Source organism: Macadamia integrifolia, chromosome 5 (genome assembly GCF_013358625.1).
Source record: "Macadamia integrifolia cultivar HAES 741 chromosome 5, SCU_Mint_v3, whole genome shotgun sequence".
Taxonomy (NCBI): domain Eukaryota; kingdom Viridiplantae; phylum Streptophyta; class Magnoliopsida; order Proteales; family Proteaceae; genus Macadamia; species Macadamia integrifolia.
This window is the reverse complement of record NC_056561.1, coordinates 46,084,556-46,100,903: the sequence shown is the minus strand read 5'-3', so window position 1 is coordinate 46,100,903 and position 16,348 is coordinate 46,084,556. Positions and strand designations below refer to the sequence as shown.

Sequence of the window (16,348 nt, the reverse complement as noted above, 5' to 3'; positions counted from 1 at the left end):
GAGAGAGAGAGAAAGAGAGAAAGAGAGAGAGAGCGAGTTGAGAGTCGAGAGTTAGGGCAGAGGAGAGCCGTAACAGAGAAAGAGAGAGAAAGAGAGAGAGAGAGAGAGAGAGAGAGTTGAGAGTCGAGAGAGGAAATGGATACATATCTCTTAGGTTTTGAATTAAAACCTGACCGATTGGGTTTGAATAGTCGACTCGGTTCGGTTTAAGTTGGAGAACCATGGTTTTGGGTTGTTTCATTGGAAGGTTAATCTTAGCCGTTCAATCCGGAATGTCCACGTGTCAACCTCTGCAGGAGGTATTGCACAAAATTGCATGAGATGGGAATTGCAGAGGATTTTTATCCCATTTTTTAGGGATGGTGCTGTAAATTTTTCATAAAAAAAAAAAGTACTACGCCCTGATTATCTGACACGTGTATACATAATAATGCAAAGGGTTCGTTCAGGGTAGCGACGTGGAGCGTCGAGCATTAAAAGATATTTTATTTTTCCGAAAATACCCTCAGTTGGAAACGTGGCAGGTATGTAACGCGAGTGGACCTCGTTTTCCTCACTTGCGGGGACCAACAAGCCAACAAGGGTTGTCGGCGTAGGACGGATCATGGCCATGAATGAACAAACTCCATTAATGGATCGTCTGCATCCTTCACAGTATCTCACAAAAGTCGGGAGAAGAACATAAACTCTTCTGTGGACAAATCACTCTCTAGTCTCTCTCCACTCCGATCTTTAAGCTAGTTTCGGTTTCTGCATTTAATTCAATTACTTCTTCTGCCTTAACTCTGGTTTAAATCTCCCTGCCTGTATATGGTATACGCATATTACGGTTCCGAAATCCACCTCACAGAAACAGGAAAAAATTGAAAGTAAAAAAGGAGAGAGAAAGGAGGTAATAAGAAGCATTTATTTAGTTATTGATTTATTTTTTGGAAGATAACTGAACTGAAGGAGTTGTGGTGGAGACGATCTGAATGAGATCGAAGAAGAAATCCATAATCTGCAGAGGAAATCGTAATGTACAAGGTAAGAAGAGGTTTTTTGCTCCATTTATAAGGCTTATTTTGATTCCAAGTGTCGGAGAAGATTGACGGCTTACTGTTGAAGACTTGAAGTTGATGGAAGTTAGTCAGGGAAATTGACGATTTAACTTGTTGCATTGAAAGATTCGAGTGTTGAATTGCTGTTTACTGTTCAGACCGAATGAAAAAGGGGCAAACAGACTGGTTTTGCTTCGAGGAAGACAATTTCGGCGATCATCGATAGATGGCGTGGAATTTGTGTAAGATCTAAGGTTAGAGCATCTGTACTGTTAAAATGGGGGTTTTTAGTTCGGATTTAGAGGGGAAAGCTCCCAGGCTTCCGGACCGGGACAAAGTGTAAGAAGTTTTGGAGTCAAAAGTGAATCACTACATTAGGAACTGCGGAGAAGTAATTCACCTGCTATCTTTGTTTCGATTCTCACTGGACCAAGTTATGGAGTCTCGGATGGATCAGTATGAGATCATGGAGCAGATCGGCCGGGGAGCTTTTGGCGCTGCAATCCTTGTAAATCACAAATTGGAGAAGAAGAAGTAGGCTTTCGTGCTATTGTTTAACTGTGTCTTCTGTCGAAATATTTGTGGTTGATGCTTCGTTTTCACTGTTATTCAATGTTCCCAATTACAGGTATGTTCTGAAGAAAATCCGGCTCGCTAGACAGACCGATCGTTGCAGGAGATCTGCTCATCAAGAGGTATGTCAAAAGAGAGGATCTTGATTTTCTCTGTCTTTTACCTGGTTTTGGTAGTTGTTTGGGGATGAGGTCTTTTTCACTTATATGGACATTTTCGGAATATAGATGGCTCTTATTGCACGAATCCAGCACCCTTACATTGTCGAATTCAAGGAAGCATGGGTAGAGAAGGTCAGAATTACTCATAATTTATTAGATTATATGTTCATCTTTTTTTTGTTTCTTTCAAACACGCCTTCGTTCCTGAATCAGATAGTGTGTTGTAGGGCTGCTATGTTTGCATTGTCACCGGGTACTGTGAGGGTGGAGACATGTAAGTCCTGTTAAGATATCCCATTCAAATGTCTTGAGGCTTGACATTCGGCGAGTGTAAGCTGTAAATTGTATTCTGACATTGGGTATTTGTTACCATTTCTCAGGGCTGAGTTGATGAAAAGATCAAATGGGGCATTGTTTCCAGAGGAGGTACGGCCACTTTCCTTATTTTGTGTTGCTTATGATTCAAGTGAAAGTTGCTATTGTTTCTTAATACTCATTGCACTGCACAGAAACTCTGCAAGTGGTTCACGCAATTGCTATTGGCGGTCGAATATTTGCATTCAAAATTTGTTCTTCATAGAGATTTGAAGGTCTGTGTATGTTAGCAAAAGTTAGAATTTTCTCTCACCTCTCAAGGCTGTAGACTGATTTTCTTCAGCAACACCATTGCAGTGTTCCAACATTTTTCTCACGAAGGACCAGGATGTCCGCCTTGGTTAGTGCATTTTGACCGCTTCTTTTTAGGCGGAGTTCGTTATGTAACCATACCTGATTGATTGTCATGCTATTATGTTTGCTTTTCTCATGATGATTTTCTTTTTCATTTCAGGGGATTTTGGACTTGCTAAAACTTTAAAGGCAGATGACTTGGCATCTTCTGTACGTTCATTTTCTATACTTGTTGCTTGCCTTTGCTTCTCTCTGATGTAAAATTGTGACGCTGGCCTGCAAATCCTTTTGATGGTTGCTGTTAATGAGTGACTCTCCATGCAAGTTCCTATTGTTACTGACGGGTTTTTGAAAGTTCTCTGCTCTCATATGAAAGTTGTTGTTTAATTTATAATATTGTTTAAGTTAGTTCAACTAAGGAAAATGCTTGAAACATCATGCTTGTTCAAAATGCTAGGTGGTCAATGAATGGTTGTTTTTTTTCTTTTGGATAGGTAGGCCCCCAAGGAGAGTTGAGCTCATGGCCTCTTAATTGTGAGTTGTTGGTCCCTGCCAACTGAACTACCCCCTTGGGGTAATGAATGGTTGTTTTGACCTTGCAGGAATCACAGAATCGGCTGTTTATCTTCATTCATGAGTTACCTTGACAAACATTTTTATTTTCCTCTCTTGATTTTAGTTGCATAGGTTCATTATGAAATTTTATTTTGAGCATATTGTTGTGATAAAGAGATTTTGGGATCTACTTTGGCAAAACAATGGTACTTGGCATACTTGGTCTTCTGAGAGCTCATCCCCCACCCCACCAACCCCGTGGAGAGGGAGCAACAGCATGTTATAGCAGTTTTACTAGGAACTAACAATTGGCTCTGTACCTGTTGTAATCAGGTTGTGGGAACTCCTAATTACATGTGTCCAGAACTGCTTGCTGATATCCCTTATGGCTTCAAATCTGATATCTGGTCTCTAGGTATGAGCATTCTTTTCTATTAACTATTGTTTGTGATATGTCACCCTTTTATGGTTTTGTTCTAATTTCTATATGGTTGAACAGGGTGCTGTATATATGAGATGGCAGCACATCGCCCTGCTTTTAAAGCTTTTGTAAGATCTGCTACATGCCTTTTTTTTGTTTCAGCGCAAATCTTATAATTTTAAATGACATAAGATGAATATGTTCTGACGAAGGTTTTGACATCTGACGAATTAAGATAGTTGCTATACATGTCTGATCTTAAGTTCAACAAGAAAAGCCATATCATGTTGGTCACTGGAGTTAGTGATTCTAATCCTACTACAACTACATTGCTTAAGAAAAAAAAACATATTCAAATATCAGGATTCTAATCATAATTTACTGAAAGTCTTTACTGGATAATAAAAAGCTTCATAAATTAGAAATGATGCAGTTAAGCATATTGAAGAGAGAATTTTGGAACTGTAAAATTATATTCCACTTTTAGAGTCTTATCTTGTTTGAATTATTGCCCATCTAGGTACTTGTATCATTTTGGTAATAAAACTGAATCATCTTTTGTGGTCTTTTATTAACCTTGGTGCCTGCTAAGACATCCTAACTCATTTGACCAGGATTTTGCATGTAGCCCATGCATTATAACCCTGTGAGACTGGGTATGCATTATATGATAAATTCAGTGCACATGCAGCATTTGTCGTTGGGGCTGTCACTTGGTCCAATGGCAATAGCTGGGGCTGCTAGCTTTAGGAGACAGGTTTGAATCTGAGAGTGGCCACTGGCTACTTCGTGAAAAAATTGCCCAAGTTTTAGGACAGTCTCTGGTTTCCCTTCCATGAACCCTGTGAAGGAGGGATCCACAACAGGTTATGGTCTTTTTGTATGCTATGGGCAATTTTCAACTTTCTTTTTATTTATTTATTTTTGGTTAAAATTTTGCAACTATCAAATGCTAAGGTTTTCTTAAATTTAAAAATTTTATAAATCTTATTGAGATAGAACATCTCTAAAAACCAAAAGAGCGGAAAAATAATATTTTGTTTTGATGCCTACAAATTTATTTCCATTCAGGGTGATTTTAAACTACATTCATGCACACAAAATAAAGATTGATAAGAACATAAGTCCTTCGGTATAAATCAGATTTCAGCAATCTTGGATTTGTTGGAAAGTTGGTTTTGTTTTCTATATAATACAAAAAGTCTCATGTAAAACTAAAATCATTTGACCAATCAAACTTATTAGAGAATAAGAACATTTTTCTAAATCGAGAGCAATTTAATTACTTATAGATAAGATCATATTTTCTTAGAACAATATATACTAAATGTGAGACTAGGCATACTAGGACAATGATCATTTCCAATAACAGTTTAACCAAATGTATGTTTTGATTTCAAACTTTCAATAGCTTGCTTCTTTAGTTCTATCATCTTCTAGTTCAATGTTGATTTTTGATGACTTGGTGTGGCTTAATATTGATTTTTTATGACTTGATGTGAATTAATGTTGATTTTTCTATGACTTGATGTGGCTTAATGTTTACTTTACTATGATATAAGATATATATTGTAGCATTCTGAATAATGTTAGAAAGAAGGGATATAAAAAATAACACTTGGGTACCTTGATGCCTATGTGCATAGGCACCCTTCCACCACCTTGGGTCGACTTGACAACTATGTTTTTAAGACTTCCGAAGCTTCTTATTCACATGCACATGAAAGCCTTAACTATTCTAGTCTTCTTTGGATTTTAAGTCATGTTGTGAACAATTGATGCATAAGTTATCTTGGAAACATGAAGATACATCTCTCAAAACTAACAACTCTCATTAGTCCCATGTGCCAAGTAATATACACCCTTGACTTGTTAATGAAAAGGGTTATTTTTTTATTTATTTTTTTTGGATTTTAAGTCATGTTGTGAACAATTGATGTATAAGTTATCTTGGAAACATGAAGATACATCTCTCAAAACTAACAACTCTCATTAATCCCATGTGCCAAGTAATATACGCCCTTGACTTGTTAATGAAAAGGGTTTTTTTTTTTCCCGGGGAGGGGGGGGGGGGAGACCAACTCTTGACTTGTTTACCAAGAATTGTTGAAACTTTTATTTAGATCATAATTTTATGTTAAGCAGTGGGGGTGATTCTTTCGATGGGAAATAAATGTGTTTGTGTCTCCATATTTTCCGAGTTGGGTGAATCAGACTTTGGACATGCTTGATGCTTCACACTCCGGACCCTATGTAAATGAGTCAATTTGACACTGCTTTCGCAAGAATCCTTCTTTTGAAGCTTATTAACATTTCTTTCTATATCATAGTTGTCACAATATCTAGACAACCCTAAGTGTTGGAGGAGGGAAAAGATCAAGACGACACTAAGAAGCAAGCGCCTAGGCGATGCCTTGAGAATTATGTTCTATATTATTCTCGTTTTTTCTATTATCACTTGTGCTTCTTTGATTGTGTGGAAGTTCGACTAGATCTTAGATGATATATTCCATATTCCTGAGGCAGGCATTCAGAAGGGATTCAATCAGATGTTATCCCGTTAAGGAATTTCTATCTGGTTTGGACCGGGGTAAACAGTCAAGGTTTTAAAGGGTCCTTGGACACACTCCTAATAAGGAGAGGAAAAGACAGTGTTCATTGATAAATAAACCACCTCTTCAATACGATGAAATCTTTTCGAGAGAAATTTCTGTTATATGAATTAAAGCAAAAAAACATTTCTGATGTTTCCTGTGCTAAATGTTTCATGATTATTGACCATAGAAGCTAGTTTAACTTTTCCTTGAGACTTGCTTGTGGTTTGTGCTTCCTGTTGCCTTTCCAGCGAAATCAATATGAACATTGGTTATCTGAGATAATTCTGACCTTATCTGGTGTTGTGATGATATAAATCCTCCTGTGTTTGAGAACACCAATATGTTACTTTTCAATTTTGAAGTCGATTTTTTAATTGCATATTCATTAGTCATTTGTCAAGATTTTAACATTTTTCTTTTTCTTCAAGTGCTAAATACCATTATGCAGTGACTTGAACCCTTCTGGTTTTAAACCCCTTTAAAGCTTTATTTTGCATCACATGAAGTCCTCACTCTTGTTTTGGTTCATTTTATTTCTACAAGAACATTTAATTATATTGGTTCAATAAATGTGGTTGCAGGATATGGCAGGACTGATAAGTAAGATAAACCGTTCCTCTATTGGTCCTTTGCCTGCATGCTATTCCTCCACATTGTAAGTCTGAGTAATCCCAGTGCATCTGATATATGTGTGTGTGTGTGTGTGTGTATATTCCCATTGTTGTGTAATAAATTGTTGAGAATTAGATAGCCTGATTGATGTACATCGTTGGAAATCATTGACAGAATCTGTAAATTGTCATTTTCCGCAGGAAATCACTTATCAAGAGCATGCTGAGAAAGAACCCAGAGCATCGGCCAAGTGTAAGACTTTCCCATATTCTTAATGATGTTCAAAACTTATATTAATCATAGAGTCTAACAATGAATATTTAAACCTTGATTAGGCATCCGAGATTTTAAGGCACCCGTATTTGCAGCCATATGTTGATCAATTCCATATATCTTCTAATCCGCCTAGTGCCTGTTCACCAGAGAAACCAATCTCTAGTGCACATCATGCTCGCAAGAGCTTTGCTAAAAGTCAAAGCAGCAACAGTTCTAGCAGTGATAAAGATAGCCTAATTTCAAGCGAGAAAAACATGACAGAATTGAGAGTCAACTGTAATTATAGGTCTGCTGACACAGATATGGTTTCAACTGATGATGGAATGGACTATGAGAAGCCTCTGTTAGGTAGTGAACATGGTAACGACAGATCAAATGTCAAAACAGATGAGGAGGTGATGAAACCTTTTCATGATGCACAGGGGCCCAAAGTTGAATCAAAGCAACCAAAAACCATCAAGAATATCCTAATGGCTCTGAAAGAAGAGGGAAAAGTAAAAGAAAACAGTTCCCCAATGAGAGGCTACCGTTTAAAGGCTGGAGTTGTATCAAGCCCAAAAGCTAACATAGAAGCATCACCAAGAATTCCCAAATCTAGTGCTGTTCCTTCTAGTTTCAAGCCTAATGCAGAGAAAGCAGCAGTTGGGACGGCAAAGGGGAACATTGATTCTCTGAAACGAGTCGCTGGATCACATCCTTTGAAGCATCCGGTGAAAATATAAACTTTTTCTCCCTTTTTTCGTTTTCAGATGTTTTTTGATCTGTTTGAAGTAGCTTATCTTGATACCCGCTGATATGTTACAGACACCTGCCTTTGAATTCTCACCAAAGACAAAAGCTAAATATGATGGGATGCCACCCTTAGGGGCCATGAAACACTCTGCAGAAGATGGACTACCTGCTAAGACAAGGCAAAAAACTCCTCCTAATCTGGCCCAAAGATCTTCCTTTCCAGTACAACTTAGACCTACTGGGCTTGAAACCCCAGCCGCTGTGAACAATGACATGAAACCAGGCTCAAGTGATGCTACAGAAGATCCTGAAAGGGCTTGTAATTTGATGCACAATGGTTTCACTTACGGTCCACAAATTGTAATAATGCCTGAAAAGACTCTAGTGGGAGCATCCAAAGATATACAAACTGACAGCAGTAATTCACTCTCATCATCGAAGTTGACTCTAGGTTTTGAGCAGTGCAGTGTGCTTGAAACCGCAGTCCCTGTAAACAATGACATGAAACCAAGCCCAAGTGAGGCTACTCACAAGCCTGAAACGACTCATAACCTGACATCCAATGGTCTGACTTATGGCCCACAAACTGTAGTAGTGTCTGAAAAGACTCTAATGGGAGCATCCAAAGGTATACAGACTGACAGCAGCAACTCACTCTTGTTATCAAAGTCGACTCAAGGTTTTCAGTGGTGCAATGAGGTATTCGCTGCCCCGTTGATTGATTTGAAGGAACAAAGCAACTCTTGTTCATCAAACCTGATACTTCACGATTATGGGGGACTCCACCAAACTAAAAGTTATGAGGCTTATCCAAAGGAATGCAGCAATTCATTGTCATCATCAAATTTGGATGAATGTGTTGAGCTTTGTGACGAGGTAGCTGTTGCTTCTTTAACAGATTTAAAGGAGCACAATAACTCTTGTTTGTCAAACCTGATACTCTATCATGATAAGAGACTTCCTCCAACTGAAAATTCAGAGGCTCAACCAAATAAATACAGTAATTCATTGTCATCATCTAAGTCAACTCAAGGTTTTGAGCTTTGTGATGAAGTAGCAGCTGCTCCTCTTACTCTTGTGAAGGAACAAAACAACTGTTATTCATCAAACTTGCTTCTCCTTCAAACTGAAAGTCCAGAGACTCACCCAAAGGAATACAGCATTTCATTGTCTTCATCAGAGCCGACCCAAGGTTTTGAGCTTTATGAAAAGGTAGCAGCCGTTCCTTTGACTGATTTGAAGGAACAGAATGACTATTGCCTGTCAAATTTGATAGTTCATCTTGAAAATGGACACCCTTGGAATGAAAGTTCAGAGGATTGTCCATCTGGTTGCTTGGTTCCTGCTTGTCTGACCTCCGCCAGGCTGGAAACTTTGTCAGTGGAAATCCAGGGAGAAGATTGTAGATCCACCTCACACTCAATAGCATCTGAGACAAAACTGGATTTTCAGAAAACTTCTTCCAGTAATAATGAATTGAGTTCGAGCACAGGTTTTGAGTCTTCATTCCCAAGCTCTGACCAGGAATATGTCTGTAAAGATGACGTCTCTCTAGCGAGGCCTAGAAGTAGACCAGGTATGATGTCCCAATCAAACCATCCTCCACTGATTGACAATGAAAAGTTTACTGTAAGAGAACTACTGTCATCCATGACAGAACTTACTCCTGTTGTTTCAGCTACCCAAAGGAACTCTCTTCCAGAGGTGTCTGTCATGCCAAGTCCACTGATTGAGAAGCCAACTGCAGCTGATCTTACTCCAGCCTTTGATGATGTCATACATGTAATACGGCATAGAAGTTTCCGTGTTGGGTGTGAGCTGCCTGTGATGGAAACCATGGATATGGGGGTTCAAAATATGAATGTGGGGAAGCTACCCAATGTAGTAGAGGAAGAGGTGGAGTTGAGGGACACAACACTGCCCACGACTGAAAAATCATCAAATTGCCTGGAAGACATATCTGTAAAATCAAAATTTGCAGACAGCTCCAGGTTCAATGATATCAACGTGAGGAACCACAGCGAGGAAACCGATACAAGGAATGTTCGTGCCCCACCCACATCAAGTCAAAAACTTGATTGCTCTGAACCAACAAATTCGAACTCAGAAGAGGCTACCGTTACTGGTGTGAAGGAGGATGGGAACCTGGCAAAGGAAATTTTGGATGTGAAATCTTTTAGGCAGAGGTCAGAGGCTCTTGAAGGGCTGTTAGAGCTGTCCGCTGAGTTGCTGCAACAAAATAGGTTGGAAGAGCTTGCGGTTGTTTTGAAGCCTTTTGGGAAGGATAAAGTCTCTCCACGTGAGACAGCAATCTGGTTGGCAAAAAGTCTCAAAGGAATGATGATTGAGGACTCTGAACGCAGTGTGTGAGCGTGGAGAGGTCTTGGCTGTAACTTGTAAGTTATCTTGATATTGCGAGTCTCTCTGCTACTGTTACATAGCCTTTTCCCCATGGTTTCTAACCATTCGAGTTCCATTTGAATTGTGAGCAGAACAGAGTTAACTCGTTTTCTCTTGTAAATTTTTTTTATTTTTGTAATTTTTTTTTTTATTATTATTTTTTTTAAACTGGGAGATGATCATGTTATTGTATATAGTGAATTGCATGGAAAAATAATCCAGTATTTCATCCAAATGGGTGAATAAGATGTACATATTGAATGTACCAAATTAAACAGACTGTTTGGAAAGGATGCCGCAGTGTTCACATTTGCTCTCTGATGATGAACTTAAATGAGAACAACTCAGGTGTCTTCAAATTGTGGGAAATGGTGGGAATTTTTTCGGAAGATAGAATTCATCCAAACTTTTAGATTTTCATGTGGAGTATGTTACTTGGTGGGTTGCTTTATAAGTCAAGATTGACTGCTTGGGGTCAATGGGATGACAAATGTGTCTTCTGTAATCAATACAAAGAGAAACTTTCTGGCATTTATTTAATTTTTCTCGTTATTTTTTTAATAGGCTTTGGGCTGGTAGGGGATTTGGTGTTACGAACTGAATCCTTAAATGATATTCAAATTTTCAATAAGGATCATCTTTTTTCCCTGGACATTCGGGGGCTTTTGTCATTACTTTTTTACTTTATATGGATACATTGGAATCAAATTATTTTTTCAAATGTTAAGCTAATCCTGATGCCATCTTGTAAAATGTATCAAAGTGGTATTATAATCTTTACCAGTTTCACTTCCTTCACTCTTCAAATTTTGACTCGTATTCTATTTTTTTTTTACTGAAGCCTTGGTCAACCTCAGCATGCCTTTCATGAATTCGCTGGTAATTATCTTTGTTAGCAGTTTTGATGCCTCAACTGATAAGGTAGGGTGGGCTGCGTTAACTGTGTATCGAAACAAGTTTACTTTTACGGGGCTTGGTTATGGTGTGGTAGGAGATGAGGTCAAGGCAGATGCCAAAAGGCTTTTTTAAGGGATGGCTTTTTTAAGGGATTAAGGCTTGTCAGAAGATTAGATACAACTCATTAGAGGCATGGACAAATTCAAAATAGTTGCTTAGGTTCATACGGGATGAGAAGGCAGTGGTATGGCCGTGAGACGGTGAGAGTGTTTTAAATGTTTGCTTGAAGTTCAATTGGGCCATACTAAATTATATATAATATATAATGGGGCTTGCTTGCTCCTTTGCTCAGAAAAAAAAAGGTGGAGGTATTATGTGTTTGTGGGTGATTATGACTTTATGTTTTTTCTTATTTCTTAAATTAAATTATCATCATATTTTTATTAATTTAAAGGAAATAGGAATTATGTTTGGGTTGTGGTAGACGGCAGTGCTCCCATGTATCTATCTCTCCCCTTCATATGTGAAAAGACATTCTTACCCCCCTTGGGGGAGGGAAGAGAAAGAGACAAGGGTGAGAGCGTAGGCCACATTCCCAGACAAAGAACACTCCCCAAATTCAAAACACTTAATTTATCCCATAGGGCTTGATAAGCAAGCAACTTTGGCTACAAATACTAGTTAGAGGGGAGGTACTTGTCAACATGTATAATAATAGGAGTCGGTCAATCTCACTTCCCTAGCTTGAATTAGGTGTGTAGCTTGTTACGGAGTTTATTGGCATGTATGAGAGAGGGAACTAGAGGTTGAGCTATTCGTAGTAGAACTGCAGGTTAGCGTCCATTTAAAATCTTTTTAGGGAAAGATTGGGCACGCTATCGAGATGCCCAACCATGAGCCCATCCCCCCCCCCCAACCCCTTGGAAAAGATGCATACCCCTTCTTGTCAAAGTAATACATAAGTTTGTCCGGTGTGTGATAAGGGTGTTAATTGGCTCGATTCTAGTGTAGATAGTTCAATTTGGTTTGGTGCAAAATTTGTTGGGTAAAACTAAAAACGGATCATTTAATAAACAATTTCATATATTAAAACCAAAATTGTTTATAAATTGTTTCGATTTGAACAATCTTAAACTGTTTCTTATGTTTTCTAATTTTTTATGCAAACAATTTATTTAGCTCTAAATTTTTTTAGTGAAAATGGATATAAATTGTAACATCGAATTGAATTGTTTATTGCTATATGCTTTTTTCTAATAGTTTTTTAATGTAAACTTTTTTTTTCTTATTGAATTTTATGTAAAATTAATATTGAATGATTTAAACTTACTACATATATGTTAATTGGTTTAATAGTTTATTTAAATAGGTTTACCAATGGTTTAAACTTTAAAACCAAAACTGGATCACGATTTCAATTTGAAAACCAAAACTGAACCATTTAATAAATGATTTCACAGATTTGGTTTAAAGGGTTCAATTTGATTTTGGCAAATGTTTTTTTTTTCGTAATGAAAAAATGGTGCTCCATGGTATTGATCATAATCCCTTGACCAAAGCCCTTACATGGCAAGCAATGCTTTCGTAGGACCAACAAGCGATAGGAGGACTTGCTAACTCGAATCCACAACCAATCGACCTGAACTTGGAGTGGACAACATGCCCAACCTTCATTCTACTTTTTTTTTTTTTTTTCTGAAACATTTAGAATTCTATATCATTGTAATCAAAATGGCAAAATAATGGGCAGGAGATAGACGCATGATCATGTAGCCCTGGCTTCATTACAAGGCAATGAGATTACATTCATAGGCATCAACATCAATAGAATTTTTAATTCACAGAGCGTGGGGTGGTGATTTCAAATACCTTCATGTATGGGTGCAAGGGTCACATGACCAAGTATCATTCATTTTCCCTTAAATATTAGGGGAAAATTACATGATTACCTACTTTTGAGTTTTTTTTTACAAAATTACCCATCTTATGTTTCATTTAACAAAATTACACAAATCAAGTTTAGGCTTACAAAACTACCCAAAACAGTGTCTCTCCCTCCCTCACCTACATTTTTAGACATTTTTACCCTTGACCCCATCCTTGCCTTCCCGCTCAGGCGCTTCTTTGTCCTTGCAACTCTACCCGACCATCCCTGCTACCCCTGCCTCTCCCTTCCCTGTGACCATCCTGCCTGCCGACGCACCTTTGTTATGGTAAGTGATAAAATTTCTTCCACCATCAAATGATTGCGTTATGGAAATAGCATGGCTATGCAAGACCAAGCATCGTCCCTCATCTTGGTCGATGCTACATTGGATATCAACATGTTTATACGATAAGAAATATGATATGATTCAAAGTGATAATATGACACATCATCAGATGACATGGCTCCTGGGACCCATCCAACGGCATCAACACAATGCTCCCAAAGGCTGAGAAACGCCCGTCAATTTGGCATGATCTTATGTAGGGGACCATACCACGTGAAGTCTGTGAATTCTGTTAGGGAAGTTCTCTGTTTTTGATAATTGATTAGCTAGTGGCTATAAAAGGTGGGGAAGAAGGGTGTATGAGATATGAAATGAATATAATCTTCTCCGTTCCCATCTCTTCTGAGAAGGTAGCTATCCTCGAAATAGCCGATTCTATTCTTCATCCCTGTCCTTGAACCTCCGCCCTTGAACTCACACCACAACAAAATACCCGTCTACCGTTGTTGAAGCTCATGTGGCTACTCCAGATCATTACGATTTTCTTCTTCCCACACAAACTCATATGACGAAGAGGAGAAGGGAGCAGAACCTAAAGGCTCGCCATTGACGTGGATAGAAGAAGGGGAATAGGATAATGGTAGTTTTACTTATTATTCATCCGTAGAGCATGATTTTGTTCTTCCACACTGAGAAAACCAAGATCGAAAGATGATCGAGATGGACTAGAGAGAGAGATTGAGCAGAGCAAATGAAACCAGGAGTACCAAAACCCTAGCTCGAAAGGGGAGTTTTGAAATTGGTGAGGAATCCATCGGAGAGCAAGATTTTGGGAGCTTGAGAGTGTAAGGTGAATGTAGCAATCACGTTTCACTTTTTCCCCCGGAATGGTAGTTGGGAATTTCCTCAATAGTTGGTGGGTGCTAAAATTTCACCCACGTCTCTCTCTCTCTCTCTCTCTCTCTCTCTCTCTCTATATATATATATATATATATATATGTATTTTCATGGTTTTTGTGTATGAGCTAAAGAAAATGCCAGGGCCCGCACTCAATGGATAAAAATCCTCTGTTGTTCTAATCGTCTGTTTTTCCATGTTTTGCTAGGTGCAGAACGCGACATGTGGACAGTCCATCACCAATGATCAAGATTAAGAAGGTTGGTTGAAGCTACCAAAACCGTGTTGAGGTTTGTGAACCAGACCGAGATTTGTATGACCCAACCCAACCCGTTAACTCCTCTATTCTTCTTATTCACTCTCTGTTATCTCTCTCATTCCCTTAAAATCCGTTTCCTCCTCTCTTCTTCTTCTTCTTCCTCGGGGCTAGTAACTACATACTTTCCATCAGACCAGGCCAGCGAGCCACTCGTCATGGTTGAGCTCCCAGGGGAAAGCTTGACGGGCGTGGCCTTTACCCTCACCAAAAAGCTCAGCTTTTGACCCACTCTCCTGAATACCAGCTTCTCAGGCTGCACCGTCACCGTGGTCCCACTCGGAGGCTTCACCGTTAATTCATATACCGATTTAGGTTCCCCCACGTTCGTCACTATCCTGATGAAGTGTGTCAACATCCTCGTTCGCCCTGGCTCCTGCGGCTTCTGCTCCGTACCGTCGCCCAACTGCTGGAATACCATTGTCAACGATGGGTAGTTGAGATTACCCACGTGTCCAGCCCGGCGAGCTCCGCTGCAATCGATGTTCTTCCTGGTGACGGGTTGGATATTTTTCCCATAGTAGTTTGAGTTGCAGAGGTAATCCACGTAGTTGTAGGTAGAGATGTCGTAGACTAGACCTGGATCCATGGCTTTCTGGGGGTTTACATGCCCTGCTCCGTAATCCATGACCGTTGAGGTATTCCCCGACGATTCATCAAGCATCGTCCCACCACGATTGTCCACCACATAGGCAGTGGTCATTAGAGCAGATCGGATGGCCGCTGGGCTCCATTCCGGGTGAGCTGCTTTCAGCAGTGCAGCCAGCCCAGACACATGTGGGCACGCCATGGATGTGCCCGACAGTATGTTGAATTCCGTGCTCCGCTTGTCCGACGGCAAACCCGACGGCCCTATCCCCTCCGGCCACGCCGCCAGTATGTTCAATCCCGGTGCTATCACGTCTGGTTTCAGTATCTCCGGTGACTCCGGGTTTGGCCCTCTGGCCGAGAACGATGCCACCACTGGGGCCGGCTGGACCCCCAGACGGGTTCCCCTGAAGGTGATCGTCGCCGTCGCCCGTCCCTTCTCGCCATTCTTAGTTCCACTGTTGGCCGCGCTGATGTATCTTCGTATCTCATCGCCCCCGGAAGCCCCGACTGCGGTTGCCGGCAACACGTGGCAGTCGGCCACCAAACCTTCACCATCGAAGACGCCGTTGGCCAATATCATCCCAACCCCGCCAGCCTTCCTCACCACGTCCCCTTTGGCAGCTCTGGAGTTGATCCCTCTGGTTCACAAACCTCAACCCGGTTTTGGTAGCTTCAACCAACCTTCTTAATCTTGACCGTTGGTGATGGATTGTCCACGTGTCGCGTTCTGCACCTAGCAAAACATGGAAAAACAGACGATTAGAACAACAGAGGATTTTTATCCGCACTCAATTGGGTTTTCCAAAGTATTAAAAGCTATAGAGAAAGTTGAATTGATGTTGATGAAGATGATGAAAAGATCCATGCACCGAACGGAGCATCGTCAATGGAATTGTGGCGTGGCAAGAATCTGCAAGGGAGCAAACACAAACAAACATAAATCGATAGAATTGGTATTGGTGACCATTGTCGTCTGTTCTCCTTCCAGCATCTGATTTTCATAGGAAAAAAATCGTCTGTAATTCCGATCTCGTACAATTCCGTGCAATACCACCTTCAGGAGGTGACACATGTATTGATACCAATGCAATGGTCCAGATATGATTTAAATGCCTCTTCACTGATTTAATGTTTTATTAGTTGTACCAGATATGGACCATTGTATTGGTATCAATACACGTGTCACCGCTTGAAGGTGGTATTGCACGGAATTGTACAAGATCGGAATTGCATACGATTTCAACCCGATTTTCATAATATCCCTTGAGCTCTTCAAGTTTCCCTCTGTAGGGCGCAACAGAAGGAAGTGCCGAACCATATATCTTGCGTCGAGAGAGAGAGAGAGAGAGAGAGAGAGAGAGAGAGAGAGAGAGAGAGAGAGAGAGAGAGAGAGAGAG

At 39.9% G+C, this 16,348-nt stretch overlaps 2 protein-coding genes across 3 annotated transcripts in view; one reads left to right on the top strand and one right to left on the bottom strand.

Moving 5' to 3' along the window:
- Nucleotides 1–585: 585 nt before the first annotated feature.
- Nucleotides 586–10,354, top strand: LOC122079337 (serine/threonine-protein kinase Nek5-like). Of its 2 annotated transcripts, XM_042645721.1 has the most exons (15): nt 588–1,574; nt 1,669–1,735; nt 1,841–1,906; nt 2,002–2,048; nt 2,155–2,200; nt 2,284–2,364; nt 2,447–2,489; nt 2,604–2,653; nt 3,332–3,413; nt 3,498–3,547; nt 6,598–6,671; nt 6,829–6,880; nt 6,964–7,614; nt 7,709–9,212; nt 9,315–10,354. In XM_042645721.1, exons 1-15 carry the CDS (start codon nt 1,477–1,479, stop codon nt 10,004–10,006), a joined length of 3,603 nt encoding a protein of 1,200 aa, XP_042501655.1. In that variant the 5' UTR covers nt 588–1,476; the 3' UTR covers nt 10,007–10,354. The 2 variants fall into 2 exon arrangements, with proteins under 2 accessions (XP_042501654.1, XP_042501655.1); XM_042645720.1 differs by having other exon boundaries at nt 586–1,574; nt 7,709–10,354.
- A 2,830-nt stretch (nt 10,355–13,184) lies between these two features.
- LOC122078121 (subtilisin-like protease SBT1.5) overlaps nt 13,185–16,348 on the bottom strand; it is a 4,276-nt gene continuing 1,112 nt past the window's right edge. Inside the window, exons 3-4 of the mRNA XM_042643982.1 lie at nt 14,472–15,589; nt 13,185–13,240 (exon numbers count right to left, since the gene is read on the bottom strand). Of these exons, the coding sequence (XP_042499916.1) occupies nt 13,185–13,240; nt 14,472–15,589 (1,174 nt within the window). The remainder of the gene's footprint in view (nt 13,241–14,471; nt 15,590–16,348) is intronic.

Excerpts from the sequence above, each read along its gene's own strand:
- LOC122079337 (XM_042645720.1), top strand. The coding sequence starts at position 1,477 with ATGGAGTCTCGGATGGATCAGTATGAGATCATGGAGCAGATCGGCCGG. Across the intron at positions 2,049-2,154 it reads TACTGTGAGGGTGGAGACAT|GGCTGAGTTGATGAAAAGAT; the intron begins GTAAGTCCTGTT and ends ACCATTTCTCAG. Across the intron at positions 3,548-6,597 it reads GCCCTGCTTTTAAAGCTTTT|GATATGGCAGGACTGATAAG; the intron begins GTAAGATCTGCT and ends ATGTGGTTGCAG.